Consider the following 25397-nt stretch of genomic DNA (forward strand, 5'->3'; position numbering starts at 1 on the left):
TCATGATCCAGCCTGCCGCAGGTGATGAAAAAAAAGCCTAGGCCGTTGATAGATGTTACGGCGCAGGCTAGGCCTAGCCAAGAGTCAGCTGGGGGGGGGGGAAATGGCCGATCTTCGGGCCCTCAAGAACCCAAGCCCGCACGGCCCACCACACTGCCGCCGACATTATGCGCGGCCAGGGATCAAACCAGGGCCTGTCCGGGCGGCTACCCCACCCCGAGATGGCCGCCGCCATCCGCTGACTCACCGGTCGGTAGAAATGCGGCCCAAGATCTTGCCGCTGCTGGAAACTGCGGCAGGGGCTAAACATGCCCAAAAGTCAGCTGGGGGGGGAGAAACGGCCGATCTTCGGGCCCTCCAAGGCTCCGGCCCGGACGGCCCACCACATTGCCGCCAGAATTCTGCTCACGGCCGGGGATCTCCAAGCCAGTCCGGGACGGCCGCCCCAACCCCAAAATGGCCGCCGCCACCGTCCGCTGCTTGCCCAGGACTCCGGCCCCGCTCTCGGCAGCCGAGAGACCACCGAGGTCCAAAGACCTCGCTCTCGACTGCCGGCGTGTTGACCGACCTGGGGCCGAAGTCCATGCAGCCCGGCAAGCGGCACAGCGGCATCACGGCTGGGAGTACCGGCCGCTGCCTTCACGAGCCTCAGAACGCCGCCGCCATTACACGCATGCGCAGAAGAATGAATTTGTAGTTTATTATATATAGGATATACCAAAAACAGGCACTGTAGGACAATCACAGTATGTTTTCTTAAGAAAATATTTAGAGGAAAATATTTAAGAAAAAATTACTTGATACAGTTTCTACAGGACCTGACTTTTGATACATCTTCTGTATTTATTTCTAACTGTCCGTTTCAAACATATCTACATCTAAGTGCATGTGAAGTTATGAAGTGATGAATGCTGTTTTTTTAGATCTGTACCTCACCTTTCCTCGAGGTGGCTTTTGTGGAAATGTCCTGTTAAATTTATCCCACAACTCTATGAGATAGGATGGGATGGGAGTGACTGCTCCAACATAATTTAATGATTTGAGTTGAGGAGGACTTAAATTTGGAACTCCCCAATCCAAGTCTACTATCTTAATCATTAAACCACAGAGGACATGTATAAAAAAATGGAGAACACGAGTCCTATCCAACATGAGTCCATCATGGTATAAGAACTTGTTTTAGAAGATTTCAGCTTATAATAACTAAAAATGCCAGAATGAAGACTTGTCTAAGACTACACAAGAAATTGTTCTCAAAACACAGAGTGGTTCTCAGAACAAGACAGGGTTTACATGTTAACTAGATGAGGCATTTCAGTGGAAAAGTAACAAGTCAGAACCCATCAAGCTATGCTGAACGTCAGAAAAATGGAGGGAAATAGTTGTATTTTGGAGCTATCTCACCAAACAAGAGAATGGGCATGACAGAAATCTGCCTCAATTTGTTTGGCGCGCACACCTGGTCTGGCCAACTAATTGTGAATTGGATAGGTATATGTATGGATATGTATGTATGTATGTATGTATGTATGTAAAATGTATGAATGAGTGAAGCTTTTAATTCAGAAAGAATGAACAATAGCAATTGTACATTGTATTTGTTTGTTTCATTAGCATTTGTTTCCATGTAAGTTGAATCTCTGAATAAATAAGAATTAACAACTTTGGAAGTGTTATAAAGATTCTCTATGTGACAGTACTATGGTAATACAGTCTGTCTCACTTCTCCAAAATGACAGACGGTGTGTTATTATACAAATTGCTGTCTAACACATCTTTGAAAAGAGAAGATAGAAAGAAAAAAGACATGCTCTTTTACAATCTAATTAACAAAATGGAACCTGTGCTAAGGTAAACTTGTCCAACCAGTCTGTCCTACTTCATCAGCTCTTACAGCAATCAGGTTTCCTTTCTTTGGGAGCTGAGACATGTATACATATGTCCATTTGCATAAAAATCATAACTGTCAGAAACAAGGTTAATATGGTAGACAAAATAAACTATACTGTGTTTTGGATTATGGAGAAGGAGGACTTTCTTCTTACAATAGAGTTTTATAACATATCCCACAGCATGGTCCAAGAGGCCTTGCTGAGTTAAGTCACAGTGAGTTCAAATTTTAAAAGAGACCCTGAGAAGCATAAAAGGACAATGTGTTCCATTTAAAACATCTTTTCCATTTCTACTTATGTATGATCTTAGCACTTTATATTTTTCTGCCTCCCTGGATTGCTCACAGGTAGTATGAGGCAGGGAAACAACCTGCTATAAAAAAGGAACATAATGGTCTTGAAACACACACATTCTAATTTATTTGATATTACTCCTTAGATATGCTTAGCCCTGTGGCCAAAAAGGGAAATCTTGTGTATAGTGGGATAATAAATAACATAATAGGACCAAAATAATACAAAACATTATTAGATTGGATGTTAACCCTAACCCACTCCCACACCAAAAGTAGCAAAATGGGACATATTTATTATATAGAAATATTTTCCTTCCATATTCTCGTAGAAATAAGCCCCTATGTATTTAAAAGATTTGTCAGAGGTGTGCTATGCATGAAGCTTTAATCCTTTCCTTAAGGAAAATAGTCATTTTGTACAGCGTTACTAGTACAATCCATTACTTTCTCACATGTCATGCCAACATGAGCAGCACTTCCCAAGAGGTGTCTCGGGAGTGCACACTGGTATCAGATAGAGCCGAGGAGCAGCAGGTGACTGGAAGAATGTGCTTCAAATAACAATTGCAATGTTTTCTAACTTATTTGAACAAGAGGATACCACATCAAGAATCAAAGAGTTTTTCTTCCTTCATTCTGTGGCCAGTATTTCCTATGACCTTGGCCAAAGGTTAAGAAAGGAAAAAAAGAACAGACACAGGAAAAGCACAATGGCCGCTCCTTGCAGTTACCTGTATACTATTAAAACACTTATGTCTGTTTGATGCTTTGCAACCTTCAGCTGGGAGAAACGCTGCCTTGCAGAGCAAAGCTTTGCCAACAAAGGTAACTCAAGGTACCTTATAGAATGTCAGGTCCCATTAGTCTTGAGGAAATGAAATGTGTGGGGAATTATATATATTTTTTGCTACTTTAATGCCAACTCCGCTGCTATTGTTCAATGCCTCGGGAAGCAGTGACATGATCCTCATTTTCAACATTCCGTGGTAGCTTCCCATAAGTCAATAGGAAATCAGGAAGGAACTGATGTAATTGCTGATCTTCCAACACTCCTTGCCACCTTTTTACTGGCAAAGTCTTTGTCTTGATGAAGCTTGCAGGAAGAAAGTAAATGGAGGGATGGTCTAATCCGTGTGTCGGCAACCTGCGGCTCTGAAGCCACATGTGGCTCTTTCACCCCTCTGCTTTGGCTCCCTGTCACGGCAGAGGGATGAAAGAGCTGTTGCCCTGTCATGGCGGTGCGATGAGTGGAGCTTTAGTACGGGATCAAAGAGCTCCTGTACTTGGCTTTGCGCAACAACAGCATTCCACTTTCATTATACATTTGCTGTTGCCACCAGCAAAGAGGGCTGGGAGAGAATGGCGGGGGGATCTTGTGGGGTGGGGGCCATCGCCCAAGCCTGGCCTTCCTCCTCCCTTGTTGGTGGGGCCAAGAGAAAGAAGATAGCGGTATAAGGAAGCACTCCCTTCCCTCGGCTGAGCACCAAGCACAAAAGCCCAGTATGGGGGGGATGCCCAGCAAAAGCGCCCCCCATTGACAAGTTGGGATGGTGGAGAGGCCTGGCCCAGCTCTTGCTGCTGTCCCACTGTTCAGCACCTCCAACACAAGCTGCCACGTTTGAAATGTGCCACGCCTTTGAGGAAGCCAGGCAGCGATGGCTGGGGCTATGCTTGCTGAGGAGGGGACAGCAGAGGCATCAGGGCTGCTCCCCCACTCCTCAGCAAGCCAGGCCTAGAGGAACACAGAGAGTTGCAGGCTGAATGCTGGAGGGTCAGAAAGCATGCTCTGACATGCATTTCCAGCACATGCTCCTCTGTCCCAAATTGGGATTGAGTGGGGGGGTAGGTGGAAAGGAGCAGGGAACAGGAAGCAGGGTAAGGGGGCTTCTAGGAGGAAAAGCCCAGCTGGCTTTCCTTTTGGCGCGTGGCAGGGGGAAGACTCAATACCCCCTTCATGGCCTGCCCACTGCTCTTCTAGTGCCTTGCGCAGCACAGTGAAAATGCACTTCACAATGGGGGAGACTGGGTCCCCTCCTCCTCCTGGAGCCCATTCCCTGCTCCACTCACCTCTGACAACTCTCTCTCTCTCTCGGGGCGGAGATCAGGTCACACGTCCAGCACCAACCAAGGCCGGACGTTTCCTGCTGTCGGGCAGCAAGAGAGAGACAGAGAGAGACATATTTGGCTCAATTCCGCTGTGTCTGCTCCCCTCTCTCTGCCCAGTTTTGCAAGGATTCAGTGGATGCTGCCTTTGGTGATGTGGGGGGGGGGGTCCTCCTGTACTTTGCCAGCCACTTTGGACCAAATTGCAGGATGCATATATGTGCTTGTGTAAGTGTGCAGCTGCTTGGGATGATGCTTCTCTTAAGTGTATGTGGTGATCTAAGGCAGCAACCTCGTGGCACTGTAATGTAACAGCCGGACAGTCACTTTTGCAACTAAGGTTTATTTTTGTATCTTTCCAGAGACAGACAGAACATGGCTGAATTTCCTTACAGTTATTCCCTGGTTGGGGGAGTTGGAAGTAGGGGTGGGGAATGGGGGAGAGGGAGAGAGGAAGGGAGGAAGAGAGCAAGAGAGAAAGAAAGAAAAAGAGAGACAGAGAGAGAGAGGGAGAAAGAGATGAGAGAGAAACAGAGGGAGGGAGACAGAGAGAAAGAAAGAAAGAGAGACATAGAGAGAGATGAGAGGGAGAGAGAGGAAGGGAGAGAGAGAGATGAGAGAAAGAGATGAGGAGAGGGAGAGGAAGAGAGAGAGAAGGGAGATGGGAGAGAGATAGACACACACAGAGAGATACCTGTTTCCCATAGAAAACACAGGGAGCCACACAACCTGGGTAAGTGTGGCTGGGGGGTCATGTGACTGGGTGAGAGTAAGTGATGCTGAATTGGCCATGCCCACCCGGGTTTTGTGGCTTTGTTTTGTTTTCTGGGGGAAACAGGTCCAAATGGCTCTTTGAGTGTTTAAGGTTGCAGACTCCTGGTCTAGTCCAGGGATGAAATCCAGCAGGTTCTGACAGGTTCTGGAGAACCAGTAGTGGAAAATTTTGAGCAGTTCAGAGAACCAGTAGCAGAAATTTTGTGTAGTTCAGAGAACTGGCAAATACCACCTCTGGCTGGCCCCCGAGTGGGGTGGGAATGGAGATTTTGCAATATTATTCCCCCAGGAGTGGGGAGGAAATGGAGATTTTGCAGTATCCTTCCCCTGCCACGCCCACCAAACCATGCCCACCAAGCCACACCACACCCACCCACAGAGGCGGTAATAAAAAAAATTTGGATTTCACCATTAGTCTAGTCCTCATTGCCTACTTGATACTTCCCACTCTCCAGCAGTCATTTACCTGCATGCTGGGAAATGAAGGGGAGGGGAGGGGAGGGAGGGAGGGAGGGAGGGAGGAAAGAAGAAAGATACAGGGAGGGAAGGAGAGAAGGAAGCAGGAAGGAACATTTCTGATGTTCACTGCCAGCGTCCCACAGTAGGAAAGCCAACAGGAAGATTCGTGGTCATTCCGTTTTCCTGTTTAGGTAAAGAAATATCTCCAAAACAAACATGGGTCATCGGTTGTGTACTGCATTCTAAAAGAAAAAAGATTATGCATGGCCAGTATGCCCTTGTTCAAGGAGACAGTCATACTTTATGGAAAAGGACCAACGGGACCTAAATGCTTAATTTTACAAAACCCACAATGACTGGCTACGCCTTGACTACTGATCAACAATGGCAGTAGTTGCTTCCTGCATTCCAATCTTGGGGGCCCATTGGGAAAAAAAGATGTTAGTTGGCCCCTGGACCAACAAACATTGTAACATGCCTACAGGCGATCTTATTGTCTCCTTAAGGCAAGAAACTCCATGTAGTAGACTTCAGTCTACCTGACTCTTTGCACATGACTCACAGGGGTGTACAAAAACACCTGACTCCTAATTGTTTCACTCTAGGAGCAATCCTTGCTCTCAGCAATAATGCTGAAATGAAGAAAATGTGGAGTTACCAAAAGCAAATCTTGTGGGCCATATTCAGCGTCCAGGCTTAAAACTCTGCCGCACATTTCTGTCCTTTGAATGTTGTACATCTTAACAGTCTACTGGAAGAAGCAGCAGAAGAAGAAAAAAGGAAGCGCCTGAGGATAGGCAATTCTGTTTTAAACTGAGCTAGGGAATTCAATTATATTTCCAAGGTGCCCACAGCTACTTTTCTCAAGTCTTGATTCCAGCCCATCCCGGACAAGGCTGCGCAGCACAGTCCACAGTCGGGGGGCAAAGCTTCCTCACGTCCAAGCTCCGCTTCCAAAGCATGCGCCGAAGATGGACCAGTCAGTCAGACCCGGTTCTGGTTCCTCGCCGTATTTTCCCGCCAAGGGCAAACAAGCCTCCCACCACGTACCCTCCTCCGAGAGGGAGGGAGAGAAAGAGAGAGGGAGGGAGGGGAATTAAAAAGAGAGAGAGAGACTAAAGAGTCGCCTAGCGCTCACCGCGGCATTGCGCGCGACTCCCCTTCCCCTCCCGCCCTTGCCCGCCTCCCCACGGGGAATCATCCCAAGCTTTCGCGTTTATAATCCAGACAACCTGCACGCCGCGTCTTTCCTAACTCTGCCTCCCTCCCATTTCCCAGGCAGCCAGGCAGCCAGCTCAACACCCACCCCTCCTCTCCAGGGACGCCAGCGCGAAAGAAAGTCGCACCCCAGCGCCGCCACTGACTGCGCTGGAGGAGCGAGCTCGACAGACGGTCGCTTGGGGGTGCGGTGTTTTGTTGTTGTTTTTTTCTTCTGTGGCCCGGCCGGCCAGCTTCTCGCTCGCTCGTCCGCTGCTCCCATTTAGTCTTCCCCTCGCTTTGCGGGCGTGCGGGGCAGGTTCCCGAAGCGGGCGCAAATAGAGAGAGAGAGGGAGGGAGAGAGGCGGCTGCTGCGTCGTCGTGGAATGTCCCTGCGCTCCTCCGCCCTGCCTTCCGAAGTGGAGATGAGCCACAGCCAAGGCAAAGGACGCCTCTCTTAAAAGACTCCGGAGCCAGGATGATGGTGCACCTGCCGCAGCCTTTCCCTCTGGTTGTGTTGGCGCAGAGTTTCTTCCTCCCGCTCGTAAGTCCACTTTGCCCGGGGGCGACTCCCTCTTCCCCTTCTTCCTCCTCCTCCTCCTCCCCATTCCCCTCCTTGTTTCGACAGGCTGCGAAGCGGGTGGCGTCCGGATTTTGCGGTCTCCTCTTTTAGCTTGCCGTTTGAGGCAAGTTTATTATAGGCGTTCCGCGTTTTGCTCAACCCGGTGTGGTTGAGTGTTAAGGCGAGAGCTTTGCCTTGAGAACGGGTCTCGCGGCTGATCCCCGGCCTTTTCCCCCTCGCCGCGAGGGAGCCGGGATCGCCCGATGAGGGAGGTTCGGCGGGGTGGCGCGAATCCGGGAGCTGAAAACTTTCTTCGACGGCCACGGGAGAGCCGCTCGTTCCTGAGCCGGACTTGGAGGGGGTGGGGGGTTTCTCTGAATACCGCGGGCCTTTTCGGTTCGGGAACCGGGCGGTGTGCTTCCTGAAGCTGTGCTTGAGTCGAAATCGGGGACAGCCCTGGCCGCCTTTCCTCCGAGGGAAGAGCTGGCTTTTGAAGGAGGCAAAACGGGGGGTCCCTTCTGCGTTTTTCACTGGGAACCCCGGAGAAGCACCTGCGTTGTCTGACCTCTGAATATAGTCCGAGTTTGGGGTCTAAAGGTTTAGAATGGAGGAGCATTCACGACTGAATTGCTGTCACTGGGGCGGCAGGATTTAGAAACTTGGATAGGCGATTACCAACTTTTTTTTTTATTTTTCAATTATCTCGATAAGTAATGGTTTCCCGGGCAGGAATTTGAGATTTTCTTTGCCCAATGCTCAGATTGATAAGAGTTCGTTTATTTCTTGATTATGATCTGTGGTGACAAAATCTCTTTTCTGCGCAGGAGGGCTCTGGGGTGAGATGTAGTAGAGAAAATCTAGGCATTGGGTGATTATGAAGGGAAGTTTTGAAAAGTGTTCATATATACAAGCACTTTATTATAGAAGAATCTTAAGGGCTAAAGACAACTGGACTTTTTAAAGTTCAGCCTAGAAATGAGTGGTATAGATACTGTATTGTTTCCTTTGATATAAGGCTCCCTGTAAACTAGAACTGGTTCGATTTTAGTTAATTGTTCAGATATTAAAACATCCTTCTGTAATTGTTACTCATGCCAGTGGGTGCAACGTCTATTTACAATGATGTGACTGAGTTTAATTGGCTTTAGTGCTTTTAGGAAGCACGTTTGGGTGGAAGTAAACCATTTTTATACAGACCAGTCAGGCTAAAGGATTGGGACAAGTAAACCAGATTGTAGTCTAAAATAAAGAAAAAAACTTTATAACCAAGGTATAGAGTCCTGAAGGTGGTTGTAGCATTGTATTTTAGAGAACGAATTAAAAAAAAACTTCGGATTTTAAATATATGGCATACTGTGTCAAAAGAAGAAAATGGCACTGAAATATCCCCTTTTTCCTAAAGAAAAGCATTAAAAAGTTGTATTGCAATTAAATCTTTTGCTTTAAAAAAAAAATCAATGTCCCTTTTCAGGAAAATGTTAACTGCTTGCACACAGCAGGATGCAAAGTTTTATTTTCATTCCAGATGTATGCAACCTAAAATGGTGTGTGTATGGGAGTTTGTGTTACTGTAGTCAATAATGGAATATGTAATAAACCTTGAAGGGATTAAATAGCCTTCTTAAGAGCTGATTCTAATATTACAGTAGGAGTTGATTGATTAGTTTTTGAAAAGCTTATTTCAAATTCTAATCCTTTTCTAAGACTGTGCTGGTCTTGTAAGATTGTGGGTCTTTTTCTTTCACTTTGGTGTTTTATCAGAGCAATGAAATGCAAAGCTGCAGCCTTGCGATAAGGCACATACTTTCTTTAACAGTGCTTTCCTTTTTAAAAAAAAACACCCAATAAAACCTGGGTAAATGCTTAGAATAGTTTCCAGCTAAACATCACATAGTAGTTAAGGATATGAATGGGAAATAGTGAATGAAGCAGGAAAATGAAATTTCCCTGCAAAAAATCCAGTGGATACATTAGGGACTGATTAAAATTTCCAGCGGGCATTGGTTTTATTTCACATATGATTGAAGCAGTAATATTTTACTGCTTTACATCCTTTGCCTTGTATATGAGTGGTACATTGAAGAATCAAGACATTTAAAATAGAGAAAACTGTCTTCAGATGGTACTATGTTCATTAGAACTAGTTCATTTTTATGTTTAGGTAATTTGAATCTCACTGAGGAGCATCCTTTTCTTGTGACTTTACTTTAATCAGTTGTCATTCAATCCCGTATATGCATTAGGAATTAAGTTCTAATAAACTCTGTACATCTAGTCCCAAGTACATGAATGTAGGATTATGTTGCTCTGTCCAACTCTACCATGAGTTAGTTGTAGTAAATATATTAGATAACTTTGAATATAGTGAAAATATTGTATTGTCAGATAAATAGCTTTGCATAGATTTTGGCAACTCTATTAAAACAATGCACTAGGTTTTTTTTCCAGATTTTTCAATGATTAATCTTCTTCCAAATATTGTCAGTATTCAAACATATTGTGAAAACTGGCAAATATAAACATAGAAAATAGCCTGCACATGCTAACCAGCATTACCCTAATGAAATAAATGCTTTTTAAATAGTAAACTGAAATTTACTTTATAAATATCAGTAATCTTCATCAAGTGCAGAATTAAAAATAGAATAGTTGAATACAGTACTTTATAGTCAGTAGAACAAATCAAAGTCCCATTTCATTTTGTGCATTCTATTTAAGTTTGCAGTCCTGATTGCTGATTTAACATACCCTGATTTTTTTACCACAATCTTATGATTATGATTTTTACCACAGTCTTATGATCCCTTACTGAACATTAGCCCTGATAGTAATTAATTCTGTTGTTGATGTGTCTAAAATACAGAGGGTGTACTTAAAGTAAATAGTAAACCATATGCTACAAATTGCATGGAAAAATAAAATTGTACATCTTGCATTTTTCCTCTATGCTGTGAATAGCCACCAAAAGGTAATTTTTTCATATAAATCACCATTTGCTAACATGGTAATCAATATATGCGAAAACACTACCATGTCCAGTCAGTAAACACCTAGCTATCACCTAAATAGTGACAGAAAGAGGTTTGTCCAGAATTAATATCAGTGACTATTTTTTAAATCTAATATTAATAGTCATTACGTTTTCTTTTGTAACAAATGTGCCATGTTTATAACTAGAACACAGAAGCAAGAGAATTGAAGTCAGTATCTACAGGAAAATGTCTTATAAAGGAGATTTTTATGATCCATTCCGCAGTTCTGTTGAAATTGAATCAAGCATGTTTATCATTTTCTTAAAAACACATTATTTTCCTAGTATCCCATTTTCCTACTTTTTGTATTTACAAATAAAAAAATATACAAGTGGATATTTCAGGAAAATTAATATTACAAAATGAACTTTAAATAAAGGTTTCTGTTTTTAAAAAATGGCAAGAACAATATTATATGGTATTTCTTGATTTTTCTGTTTGAAATATATTTTGTTATAAAAATGAATATCAACTTGGTTACAATGAATGCAGTTCATTATACTATAAAGTAGATCTACTAACATTTTAAAATCTTGTATTTCATAAAGCTGTGAAAAAGAAATTTATATGTTCTTAAATATTCAGTTCATGGAATGGAACTGCTGATATCTCTATAAGATATAAACATAATTTGGAAATAAGTATTACTTTTCCTTGTTTTAAGTCTTTTCTATAATGGGAAGGAAAGGAGGCTTTGTAAACATTAACATAGTAAATATGCTACTTACTGCTCTCATTTATATTTTATTTGATATTTTGTAATTAAAAACTATCTGTGTTTCAGTTTTGATTTAAAAGCAGAAAGAAATGTGATTGATTTAAAAAAACATTACTTTTCTTGTTGTAAATATAGTTTAGGTGCTTTATTATTCAGATATTTCTTATCCATATCCAAATATATGCATACATTCAGACAAGAAATACCATTTTATAAAAGGTAAATTAGAAGTTTCACGTACAAAAGATTAGCCCAGTATTAATCAAGAACATTTTAAAATAGAATATGAAGAACGTGTTACTTAAATATGGACAAAATATTTAATTGTTTTGTTAAGCACTTCTCAGGTGTTAATATTCTGAAGATATTTTGAAGAATTAGAAGGAAGTGTATTTAAAATAGAATTTGACAATTAATATATATGACAATCCAAAATGCAGTTTTCTGTTTCCTAGTCATTTTTCTTAGTCTGTTGCCATCTCGTCTTGTTCCATGACTACACACAGCTCTTCTATGTTGTAATAATCTGCAATTATCTTCCTCAGTTATCACTAGATAGGAATGGCACTATTAATGTTTCAACAATGCTAATGGAATCTGATATTTGTCTTATATGAAAGAGCTAAAATATTCAACAGTGACAAACAGATTACAAAAAAAAAAGAGGATTTCTAACATTTTTCCTTAGAAATCATAGAAAGAAGCTCAACCACCCATTCTTTTGGTCCCAGGTTTAGTCAAATCTCATTGTGCCAATGGTACATGAACACTGCTGTCTTAACATCTTCATTTGTAGGCCTAAATTCTCCTCCTTACTGATTTAATGCCAGTATGACAAATATGTAGATGTTTGTTAACCATACATCATTTACAATAAAAAAGCCAACACTCTAAAAAAGAGAGATGGAAAGTGTATCTTTTATTACTTTTGACAGTATTAAAAAGAAAACCTGACTACTAAAAGGGGGAAAAAATAGTACCAAACAGAGAATCCTTGACAGAGATGATGGTGGCAAAGTTCCCTACAAACTAAAGTCAGAATAAAGTCAGAACTTGCACAAAAATATGATTTACAGTGTCATTAGCTCTCTGGAGAAATTCTTTAAGGTAGAAGAAGACTCTGATGAATCCTCCCTTTACCCACCAAATCAAGGCTTTCAGAAGAGAAATTATCAAACTGATATTTGCGAGCACCAGCAGCAACTACTGATCTATAGCTGGAAGCTTCACATAGTAAAATCTGTAAATTATGGGTTAGTTAGGACTTGAAACCCTTTTTCTTCTTGTCATGACTGGGAGCAACAAGTCATGTCTTGGAGATGTCAGACAGCCTACAACTCCAGAAATATATGGGAAATTGGGATCGAGGAAATTAGAAGAAAAGGACACTTTTCCTGCAACATAACTGACATCTCATGTAAACTGCTTTAGATAGTCTTCTGAAAAAGTGAAAAACTGCAGAGTGGTTAAAGATATGGAAGTCCTATATGTGAGAAAGTGTAAAACCACATAAAATAAGCTAAACGCTAATTATTCATAGAATGTAAATCTTAGTTCCAACTCCTTAACCACCGCTCATATTGCCTCCCTATGGCACATCAGTGATTTCAGCTTGAAAGACAGGAAGACTATATGGAAAAGAAATGAAAGAAAGAAAATCAGATTTGTGAGGTTTTTTTGGTTTGTTTTCGATGAAACTAAGAAAAAAAGGAAAGGATCTGACAGAGCTATATGAAGTGGCCTTGTCTTCATTGCAATTGATGAATACAAGTACTCCTCAATTTACAAGTGCAATTAAGCCCAAAATTTATGTTGCTAAATGAGAAATTTGTTCAGTGAATTTTGCCCCATTTTACGACTTTTCTTGCCACATTTGTTAAGTGAATCACTGCAATTGTTAGATTAGTAACATGGTTCTTAAGTGAATCTGGGTTTCCATTGACTTTGCTTGTCAGGTTGCAAGCAAAGGGGGATCACATGACCCTGGGACACTGCCGCTGTCATAAATGTGAGTCAGTTGTCAAGCATCCAAATGCAAATCACATGGCCATGGGGATGCTGCAGCAGTCATAAGTGTGAAAAATGGTCATAAATCATTTTCTTCAGTGCTGTTGTAAGTTTGAAGGGTCAATAAGTAAATGAGGGCTACCTATATATTGTACGTAGGGAACGAAGTTTGATTATGAGTAGAAGCCTAAAATGCATGTCCGACTTTTGCAGTACTGTGTGAAACTAGACATTTGTACTGTGGTGATAATTGCATGTTGAGCTCCAGTAAGTGATGATAAAGAATTATGGACAAGTGGTGGGTGTTGTTTTTTTTTTAGGAGATAGGGATATTGCATGAGTTTGCATGAATGCAATCTAAGGGGAAAACTTTATGAACTAACAAGGGTAGGGATACATTCAGAGAATACAGAAAAAGTCACTGGATTATTTGATGACACAAGAATGAAAGAAAACAATGATTGTTGATTATTTTAGGAAAAAGGTTCAAACATAAGTTTTCTTTAATACAAATATTAAATAAATGGATGTAAAAGCATGATTAAGTTATTTATGGTGAAAAACTGAGTTACAGTATTTAGAGCAGGATACAGGGGTGATCAGAAGTTAAGAGAGGGAGGAAAGAAAAACAAATACTAAAGAGACCCCAGAAGATTGAATGGAATTAAAAATAAGAAAGATGAAAAGATCTGGGATGAAAATGAAGTGAGAAAGTGATGAAAGGACAATTTTAGAGATTTGTACGGGAATTTTAACAATGTGTCAAAAATAGAACTGAAATAAATGCTACAAAGGTTAGTGCTAAAATTAATAAAAAAATAAGGTAATACTAGGAAATACTGAAAAATGGTAATTGTGTAGATGGAGACAGTGTAACTAGAGAAATGTTTTAAAATAGATGTAAATTTATGGAAAATAATGTCACATGTTTGTTTATAACTTTTGGGGTTTTTTGTATCCACTCAGACTCATTATTGTGAGATAGGCAACCATATGAATTACGTCAATAAATAAATATCTCTATATAGAGCACATTTCTTCATGACAATTGGAAAAATGCCATTACTGACAAGGTGAAAAGTAATAAAAATGCAGGAGTAGTTTGTTAAATGTGTTTAAGAGGTGTTTGGCATAATGCTGACCAAAATTGTACAAGAAATTATACTGAACAGTATTTGGTAAATGTAGTATGACTTTATGTCAAGCAAGAGATATGTGGAGCTGAGTTTTTGCTGGTCAGCAGATCATTGAATGAATAAGTGGGAAACTTTTCTGTATGTTTGTTCGTTTAGAGAAGTTTATGATAAAACATGCGATAAAATAAATAAGCTTGGAGTATGTAATATTTTTCATGTAGTTGAAAGTTAGTTGCTGAATATGATAAGCAGGCTATGATGGAAAGTGGGAATGCATAAAAATTGAATGCTTAGCAAAAGGTTCAGCACTCTGCAGTAAAATATGTGGTATCATTGTTTACTGGTACTCCTCCACATATGAGCAACCGTTAAGAGTTACAATGATGCTGTAAAAATGGACTTGCCAACTGTGCTTACATTGCAGTGCCTTCATATGGTCATGTGATCAAAATTGAGGTGCTTGGCAGCCCACTTACACTTACAACCGCAGAGGTGCTCCAAATCCCACTCTTGAAATCACTTGAATGAAGCCAATTTTCTATTGCTAGAGTGTTGCCTATTGATCAAGGTTCTAAAACTTGTTTTTTGTTAACTACCAGGCTCCATAGCCTGACAGTGAGGCCTTAGACTAAAGACAACATAGTAAGATCCAATTGAGTCTAATTCTTTATTTGCTTACATCTAATAGAATCTTGCGAGACTAAAGCTATAACTTTTAAACTTAATAGGGAGATTCCCCAGAGTGTGGCTATCATGAATCTTTTCCTCCCTCTTCCATCCACTTCAGGACTTGGCATTCTCTTGTCATGTTCGGAATGTGCTGCCTCTTCTCTGAGAAACTGCAGTGCTACTGCTAACATCTCCCCCTTCTCAAAATCAGAATCAGAATAGAGCTGGAAGGGGCCTTGGAGGTCTTCTAGTCCAACCCTCTGCTCAAGCAGGAGATCCTGTACCAGTGATGGTGAACCTTTTTGGCACTGAATGCCAAAAAGGGAGCATGGGCACAGGGCCGTGACCAGGAAGAGGAGCTGCCCAGAGGGCATGTGCATGCCAGATAAGGTACTTCTAAGCAAGTCTTCCAGTTACTGCCGTGCATGCGCACACGCCATTCAGCTGGGAGGGGCCAGAACAAGGGGCAGCACCAATGAGAATTCTCGCTGCTTGAGCATCATCCAGGTAGAGTACTTTGGGACTTCACCTGGAGAAGGAGAGACAGTTCTGCGGAGAGAGAGAAGCGGAGAAAGTGGGAGGGGGGATCTTGGCCTGAATAATCAACTTGGGCTTCTTCTCTGCGTGGAACTCTCTCCTCCAGTGGGTGAAGTCAAGGGAGACTCTGCCCAGAGACCGATGACGCTGCAGAAGGGAGAATTCCTATTGGTCTTCCTTTCTGGACACTCCCAATTCTGAAGTTCAAGGAAGCCCCATTCCCAGCTCACAGATCACCTCTTCCGGTTTCCGGCACCACTGCATGCACAAAGGCCAACTGATTATCACATGTGCATGCATGTCAGAAACCCGGAAGAGAAACAGGCAATGCTGTGCGTGCCAGGCAACATGGCTCCATGTGCCACTTCAGGCACGGGTTCGCCATCATGGTCCTATACCATTTCAGAGAAGGGGCTGTCCAGTATCTTCTTAAAACCCTCCAGTGATGAAGTACCCACAACTTCTGAAGGCAAGCTGTTCCATTGGGTAATTGCCTTCACTGTTAGGATGTTTCTTCTTAATTCCTCTTTCAGCTGCACATTCCATCATGGTATTCCATCAGTGCATCTGTCCTTTTCCTTCTTACACAAAAAGTTACTGCTGAGAGAATTCTCCTACAGTCTTTCTTTAAAAAAATTACTTTTAAAAAACCCCACATTATTCCAGAGTGTGTAGGAGTTAAACCAGAGGTTCCCAATCTTTTTCGCCCGCGGCTCCCCCGGAAATCCGACCTGCAACTGCGCATGCGCACCAGACGCGCCCGCGGCTCCCCGGAAATCCGACCTGCAACTGCGCATGCGCCCCAGACGCCCCAGAAATGGCGCATCAGCGCCAGACCCAGCGGGCGCAGATATTCCGCGGCTCCCTGGGGAGCCGCGGCTCACAGTTTGGGAATCACTGAGTTAAACACAAAATATTTATCTTGCAAAACTTGGCATGGGGCCGGGTTACTTATGGGATCATTCCTTTCCACCTATATCTAGTCATCCTATTTTCAGAGGAGACACATGTTCTGGGTCCTATCTGTTGGGGATTGGAAGGAAGAGCACATTTTCTGTCATGACACTTGCCCTCTATAACAGTGGTCACCAACTGGTGGTCTGTGGACCAGTGGTGGTCCGTGAGAAAATTTTGGTGGTCCGCAGAAAAATTATTTGCATTTTTTATATTGAACTAAATCAGGGGTCCTCAACCTACAGCCCCTGGGCCGGATACATGCAATGAATGCTTGTGTTACTGCAGAGTCTCTCCCCTTTGGGGTGCAGGTCGGAGGGGGGCAGAAATTCCGACTTGGAGTTTGTTTCAGCCTCCTGGTGCAGGTCTTTGGGCGAAAGCTGGAGGAAAGTGCCACTGGTGGCGAAGAGCCAGAGGGCCTTGTTCCAGTGGGACTGGAACTGACTAATCATCTCAGCCCACTGAGCCTCTAGGCGCCGGTACCTGGCCTTGCACTCCCGCAGGTCTTTCCTCTGCTTGCAAAGCCTATGCTTGTATTCCTCAGTGAGGTGCTTCTGCTGAGCCTTCTTCTCAGTCAGATCCAATTTGAATTGAGCCAGCTCTTTTGCCAACTCTTTCTTGTGGTGGCTGCTTAGCTCCAGCAATTGCTTCCTGTTGGGGCCCGGGCAGGCAGGTGAGGAGTGGCTGGGAGGGGAGGGAAAGTAGAGGCCAGCGAGGTGCCCCTCGACGTGAGTGACATAAAGTTGGACATGCCCAACCAGCCGGTCATTAAGCAGATCATATTAGTGGTCCAAGGGATTTAAAATTATGAGTTTAGTGGTCCCTAAGGTCCAAAAGGTTGGTGACCCTTGCTCTGAAAAGCTTCCTTCCTGCAGAAATCAAACTTACCCCAACCTTTCCATAAAGTCTTAAGACCTGGTTGTATTACTGCACCTGAGCCCAGGATGTGTGATTGAGCTCATAACCTGATAATATTAACTGCTGATAGGTTTTTTTTTTAATTATCTTGCTGCTATATACGTTGTTATTTTGTTGTAAAGTTTTTATCTTGTCTTTATTTATTATTAGTCACCCAGAGTCATACATTTGGGATTAAAAGGTTGTAGAAATGAATGAACGAATGAATGATACAATGGTGTATCATAGATATTGTTACCCATGCAACAATAAATGGCAATTGCATTAACTCTGCTCATAAATAATGGGTATTGGGTATTGTACTTTTCTCTTAGCCATTCCCTCTAAATTCTTGTTATTTAGGACAACCTTTGTTGCAGCAGATGGAAGTACTTTTTCCAGTTTTGACATTCTTGTGCCTATTCAAGCAGAGGAGTCACACTTGAGGGAATGTTGCCTCCCTATAAAACAGAATGCAATTAAGTATTTTAACATTCCAAAGTTGCCAGCTGTAAACTTCAAAGAGAATCCTCTTCTGCAACCATAAACCAACTTACTCAAAATATTTGATACACAATTTGGCAATTTCTGCCCCCAAACCTTTTTCTTTTAATTTTAAACAGTATAAAAGTTTTATTTTTTTTAATGTTTGTATATTGTATAATAAAGAAGTAGGGATCAAAATGAGAATGAAATTTAGCTACTTTTTTCTTTATTTTTAAATTTCTTTCTTTTCAAATTTATGAAATACTCTATACTGCAATTAGAACATACTTATTCAATGACCCATGAATGGACTATTATTTAAATACTAAATGTTTGGTATAGTAGTTAAGGCACTACGCTAGAACCTGGGAGGCTTAGCTGGATGACCTTGTGGCAGTCGCCCTCTTTCAGACTTACAAAATAAGGCAATGGCAACCACTTCCAAAACCCTTGCCAAAAAAGAAAACCTGAAGGGATAGACCCAGACAGCCACCTGGAGTCAACACTCTCTTAAATGCATACAGACACACCAGACAAAAGCAGTCATAGAGCTAGTACATGTAATTGCAACTCTTTACGAGAAAGCTGTGGTTTATTTATTCCTATTGGAAGCTTAATTGGATTACATAGCAATCCAGAACAAGACTAATAACAACAATTACAAAAATAATGATAATATGGCAACAGTGTTTAATTTGAGTATTATAACCCACACTATATGTTACATTGCATATCTCTAAACAATTGTGAATTCTGCCTCAGAATTCTAGTCATACTAAAACAATATTTTAATCTATTGCAATATCCTTTCTGTAAAAGACTACTTCAGCTTCAATCGCAATAATACAAGAGCAAACAAGAGATTCAAACTTAATGTCAACCGCTTCAAACTTGATTGCAGAAAATATGACTTCTGTAATAGAGTTGTTAACGCTTGAAACTCATTACCAGACTCTATAGTCTCTACTCAAAATCCCAAAATCTTCAACCAAAAACTGTTTACTATTGACCTCACCCCATTCCTAAGAGGACAATAAGGGGCGTGCATAAGAGCACAAATGTGCCTACCGTTCCTGTCCTATTATTCCCTTTCATTATAACAAATTAACATGGTTGTTGCATGCTTTTGCTTATATATATATTTTTCTTTTATAATGTGTTGATTTTCTTATGTTGATGTTTGTGTATACTGATGTGACAAAATGAAATTATATATATATATATTTGGGAACTACAAGTTTGCAGTAAATAAAATTGAAATATAAGGCTAGAAATTAAAAATACTAAAAATAGGTGCAAAAGTGTGCAGATTAGTGGATAAGGAATAAAAAAAATCTTTATTTCCTCAGGGAAAAATGATTTGTAAAAGAAATGATAATCATCCGTTCCTACTTTCATTAACGGCTGGCTCAAATTCTGCAGAGTGTTGTACTACTGATTGACTAATCAGTTTGGTTCTCCAGAGGTTTGGTTTATAAAATCATCAGTAGAAAATTGATAAATGTAAGAAGGCCTAGAGAGAATGGGAAAGGAGGAAAGGAGCTGGTGTAGTTAATTACTTCATGTCTTTTTGTAGAAACAATCCATTAATATGTGAATTGAGAAAAGAAGGGGACTGTTAATATGGAGGTAGAGTCATCAGACACATCTGCAAATACTATTAGCCCAAAGAGCAAAGATGCTGCAAATTACACATAACTCATTTTGTTAGTTTCATAACTGGTATTTTACAGTATCTGCTGATGTCTCTCATACATTCCAATAGTACAGTATAAAGGAGAGAATTTATCTAAGTGGAGCTGTTCAATCTACAAAATACTAAATTTATATACTGTTTAATCTACATGGATATCCTCCATTTTTAACTAAATGTGATAACCAAATAGCACAAACTGAGTATATGTAGATTTGAAAAAGAATTTTAACATCACACTAGATTGTCAATGCAGAATCAAAGATTCCTTAGGCTAAAGACAAATCTAAAGTCATGGCAGCTATTAGTAAAATGTAGTCAAATTCTTTTATAAATGTACATGTTCTGCTGGCCTTTGGAAAATCTGTTAAGATTTAATTGTCCCACAGAGCTATTGAGTACATTGTTTCCCTGTGCATAATATATAATATAATACACCATCTTATTATAATTTTTAGGTCATTTTCTTGGGTGTGTCGTTTTTATTTCCCTTTTAATTTTAAAACCAGCAAGTTTCTACTACAAGTACAGCAAAGCATCCTTTTCCAAATCAAGTCCCTTGGCCTATCATTTGTTATTTCACATTCTGTATTTTCTCTATCTTATCAGATAAAATTTGTTTCATGTTTGCCGTTCCTTCATTAACATATATTAGACATAATCTACCCCTAGAAGCAAACATCAATACTGGCAGTGTAAATACTAACTTCTGGCTCCATTCTTCAACAATTCCATTTAATATTTCTAATGTTACATTTGTATCATTATATAAATCCCAGTGGGTTTTGTATGCTTTTTTCCTTAAATTTTTTTTGTTCCCCTCTACAGTCCAATTTCTAAAATCATTTCTTTGCTTATAACTTGCTATTATCAGGATAACCAAAATAAATCTATCTCCTATGAAAAACTTTATTTTTTTATAGTTGATTCCAAAAGCTTATTATAGAAGTCAATATTTGAAATTTATCTGGACCCTTAATTCTTTTATAACTTTCATCTTATTTAGCTTTTTGCTGTTTATTCTTTAAATTCATAAGCTTGTGATTACTTTTTCTTTTGTTCAGAATTAAAGGTAAACTTACTCAATAAAAACTTCTCAAACTCTCATTCCAAAGTTCTCTAATAGCTTTAGAATAGCTAATGTGCAATTTTCAGATGTGATTATAAGGTGAGGTTTGTGAATGTAGTGTATTTTAAAAGTCTCTCCCACAGTTGCAAGCAAGGTAGTTGATTTCACCTTCTTCTACCACTAAAACCTACCGTAATGTTCTGTGAGAATATAGTATGGGATAAGAGGAAGAGAGCCTCTGGAGTTGCTAGAGCTGCTTAGGAAACTCTCAGACAAGAGATGTGGAACTCCAGTGGCTTAACAGTCAGAGGAAGAAACTTAGAAAAGTCCCTCAGGCAGGAGATTTATGCCTTCAAACTTGCAAGATACTATTACTGTAATCTTACAGTAAAGTAGAATTAAGTCATCTGGATGTGCTTCTTATCTGGTTTACCTGGGAGGGCTGACATCAATCTTGCAAATCTGAATATACAACTCTCCCACAACCAATTTTAACTGCTTGATCCATCAGAGTGAGTTGCTCCAAAGTTTATTCTTCTGACCATTAAGCTACTGGGAACTCCTCCTTTCTTGTCTGATTATTTCCTAGGTAGCATCTCTTCCTCTCGTCCCTCAAGGTCATCCCCACGTATTACCGGTATTATACTTCAGAAAACCACTGTTTCAGTCTCTTGGTGAGGAGCAGCTGTCTGCAGCATATGTGGATGATCTCCTGTCCTCTCCTTATCTGGAAAGGTTCCTTGGTCTTTGCCACAGTTGTCAGCTTCATCATAACTTCCCCTGAAGTCAAGATTAATAAAAAAAACAGCACAGAGTCAACTCTTCGCACAGGTCCACTAACTCTGAGCCAAAAATACATTGAGGAAGCTATGCTAAAAAATCTGCCGTGTTTCCTCAAAAATAAGACCACCCCCCCAAATAAGACCTCCCCTCAAAATAAACCCTCCCCTCAAAATAAGACCTCCCTGAAAATATTTAAATGCATGGGCAGCCGGTCTGGTTAGGATTAGGGAGACAGAGCTGGAATTAAGGTAAGATGACAAGAGGAGTCCCGTCTTGTTCCATGCACCCCAAAATAATATGGCCAAGCGCTTATTTTGGGGTTCAAAAAATATAAGACAGGATCTTATTTTCGGGGAAACATGGTAAGTAACTGAAAGTACACTAAAAGTAAGAAGTAGCTTAGAAAGGACAGAAATTAAAGTAATTTAGGGAGAAGAGAAAAATAAATCTAGTTTAAATCAACAATGTTCACTGTATTATTTTCTACTCTTACAAATTATATCCATACATCTTGTTCTTTTACATTATTCTTTTGGAGGATCCCATCAACTCCATCCAACCATGACTTTCTTATACCTTTGTATTCAATCCACATTCATTTCTCACCCATTCATTCTGACTTTTTTCTTATTTTACCGAACATATTTTAATAATTTAATACAATTGCATTCAACTTTTCTGTTTCTCCTGACATACCAAACTCTCACTTTAATATAATAAAATGGGCAGAAGTACATTATTATATTCAGCTGTGCATATCTTAACCTTTTCCTTCTATCTTTTGTAAACATTTCACCAAAATTCAGAAATATACTTGTTAGAATGTTTGCTAGTTGCAATTGATCAATCCATTTACCATTTACCCTATCAGACACAGAAACCTTGGCGTTTGATCCATTAATTTTCAGAATCATATTTCCCATTGCATCCGGCAATATATTAGCTGCTTAAAATCATTCGGATACTCAGCACCATCTTAGAATTAGGATAAGTACCTTTATTTTATTGTGGCTGAAACAGTATAAATGTACGTGTTAGCTCATTTAAATCAATCAAAATATTTTGAAGATATATCATAAATTTATTAAGCATTCAAATACATTACAGTGTTCTGTGGGCCCTTAGGAAAATATTGGCAGCTCGCTGAGCAGCCCTGAACAAAAGAAAAATTACAGTTTATTTATTTATTTATATGTGCCCATCTCACTCCAAAAAGTAACTCTAGGTAGCTTAAAATTAAAATTATAAATATACAAAATATTAAATAGATTATATACTTTCCTTCTACTATGCTATAAACACAAGACAAAGAAAATGACAAATGTGTAAATTACAGCTTGAACTTGCAATGTTATGATAAATCCATCTAGCTGACTTTTATTTATTTATTTTTTCATATCAGCGCAACATGGCAGTTATGCTATCTTTGAGATATGTTTGATAAATATAAATCATGAGATTTGTTGGCCCATTGGTTCCTGTCTGGTTTTGCCCCCATTGCCATTCAGAGTTAATTCAGTTTGCTGTGCATAATTTATTACACTTTAAGTGGTTCACATGTATGGCGGGCATTATGTTATAGGATTGGTGGTGATGTGTATGCAGGATTACCCATAAAGACATTAAATAAAATTCCTTGTTCATTATGGAAGCAGTTGCTATATAGTCCATCTATTCCTTGTGTATATTACTTATTAGTGTTTTGCATGAATAGTAACCAACCTTGCACTCCATAATATAAAAGGTTTCATAAAATTCAAGTTTATTTACGTTATCATATACTTTCTTTAAATTAACATACACTACTATTTTTTTTCTCATACATTTTTCAGTGGAATGCTGAAGTGCAAATTATACATCTACATGGCTTTTTTTTACATCCTTTCAATTTCTCAAACGCCTCAGGCACATTTAACAAACCTTCATGTGGATTTTCTGTTCACTTTTGTGGGGGTTTTTTTCTCTTTCACTTTCTGTAAGGACATAGTTATGGTATTCTTGCCATGGAGAGATGCATTCTATGTCAGCGTTCCAGAAAAAAACCCCACTCCAAGTAAAAACTCCGAAGCAAGCATCTTTCAAAGTTCTATTTACTAGGATAAGTAAACTGGCACAGGTAAACTGGAATCTGAGGGGTCTGGGTTTTCCTTCAGTAAATAAAAAAAACCCCAAACCATCCCCTGACTCCGCAGTCAATCACATGCTCTAATCACCAACCGTCCCATCTCAAGACAGCACTCCAACCACTCCTTCTTTAGATGCAGGATCGGCCTGACCTTGACTGACAGGAAGAATGCTATTATGTCTAAAGACCAACCCTCTGCTAAACCCCCCCCCCTCCTAATTTCCCACACATGAGCAAGTGGCAGCACGGAAGCTTCCAGCCTAGTATGGCTTCCAAAGCTGACACTTTTTGCATACACGTTAAGCAAAACATGCAGCAATGTTTTTAAGATTTTCCAGTTATATCATTTCCATCTGCAGCCCTTTTTAAACCATACTACTCCCGTTCCCTTGCAAAACTCCAAAATACCCTTCAAAGAGCCCTTCAGGTCAATTGTAACCCAAATTGTAGAATCATTTTTTTCTTAATTCCAGTCATGGTTTCAGGCTCCATATTTAGATCTATTCACATATATCTTTGCTTGTCAACTTTATATCTGTTTTTCCAAAATTCAGTTTTTATTAAATAATGGTATATTCTACATTCAGAACCTTTCATTGCCCTTTATTGTTCACCATTTTTCATCTAAGCAATAAACTCAGTCATGCTTTTACCTGCAATCTTTTACTATGTGCATTCATGGATAGATTTATACTTAAACTACACACTTGAAATAGATCTTTTTATAAGAAGATACTTGCCAAATAAGCACTATTCTCCTTCATTTCTTCAAGTACCTTTTCATCTTATTTCCTCCCATCCATTCATGTCACTTGGTAGAATAACTTTTGTCCATGGATTTTCTTTATTACGATCATTGTACATTTTTTCCAGAAGAACTCCTACTTAATTCATTAATTATCTCCATTGTCATTTATCAGCAACTTAGAAATTTTTATTTTCAGTAACAGTCTAGACTATGGGTATCCAACTCTTTGGCTTGCCTGGGCTGCATTGAGTGAAGAGGAATTATCTTGGACTGCATATTGCAGATTGTTGGGGGGGCAATAAGTTGACTTTGTAAATATATACAAATAGAATGAGACTATTGCCCTATACATTGTAAGCCGCCCTGAGTCTTCGGAGAAGGGCGGGGTATAAATGTAAACAAAAAAAATATATATATATAAAATATATAATACAATATAGAGTGTGTGTGTGTATATAAAACATTAAACATTTACAATCTTATGTTTATTAGCTGCCCAGGGCCACATGGGACCCATAGTCTGTGGGTTGGGCACACCTGTCCTGGATGATACTGTCAGAGTTTGTTGCAGCAATCAAATCCAGAAAGCACACACAGGTAACTGATTCAGCAGCATTCATTAACCTCTCTTTATATATACTAGAACACATGAAAATAAATATACAATACCAATGGCTGATTCTTCCAATGTGGTAGAGAGTACAAGCAAACATAGACAGAGGAGAGAACAGTTTTCAGTTTCAGTTCAGAGAGCAGACTAGTTTCAGTTTCAGTTCTCAGCACAGCACTCCGACCTAAGCACAGCTAAGCCGCGGTCAGGCTCCTTGCTGCCTCAGTTCCCATTGGCTAACCTTGTTACTAAGCCCGATTCATTGGCTGATCTTGTTACCATGTCTCTGCCAATCATGAATGCACTGACAGGTACTAAGTCATGTTTTCTGATATGCATTGTAGTCCTTTGTTCATAATTAAACTTAAACCTACAGTTTTCTGCCTTTTGACCTTTGGTTAACCAAAGTTTTTACATGCCTCTTTTTTAAAAAGGGAAAGAGAGAATAGTCTTGTTGCAGGTTTCCTTAGGTTAAAATCATATGCAGGATTCCCTACTATTAGATAACCATCAGTTAATTTTAGTATTTTTGTGAAAGTATTCTACACCACACAAATTCAGTTTTATTTCAGATATGCTCAAACCATTTATACCATCCAGGATCTCATGCATACACGGATGAAGCGGCCCAGTTCCTAAGAGGCCACAGA

General features: G+C 40.1%; 1 protein-coding gene across 1 annotated transcript in view; it reads left to right on the top strand.

Moving 5' to 3' along the window:
- Positions 1-6836: 6836 nt before the first annotated feature.
- The window catches only part of NXPH2 (neurexophilin 2), a 42000-nt gene continuing 23439 nt past the window's right edge, over positions 6837-25397 (top strand). Inside the window, exon 1 of the mRNA XM_058165249.1 lies at positions 6837-7265. Coding sequence (XP_058021232.1) covers positions 7200-7265 — 66 coding nt within the window. The 5' untranslated portion in view covers positions 6837-7199. The remainder of the gene's footprint in view (positions 7266-25397) is intronic.

This window comes from Ahaetulla prasina, chromosome 1, assembly GCF_028640845.1.
Source record: "Ahaetulla prasina isolate Xishuangbanna chromosome 1, ASM2864084v1, whole genome shotgun sequence".
Classification (NCBI taxonomy): Eukaryota; Metazoa; Chordata; class Lepidosauria; order Squamata; family Colubridae; genus Ahaetulla; species Ahaetulla prasina.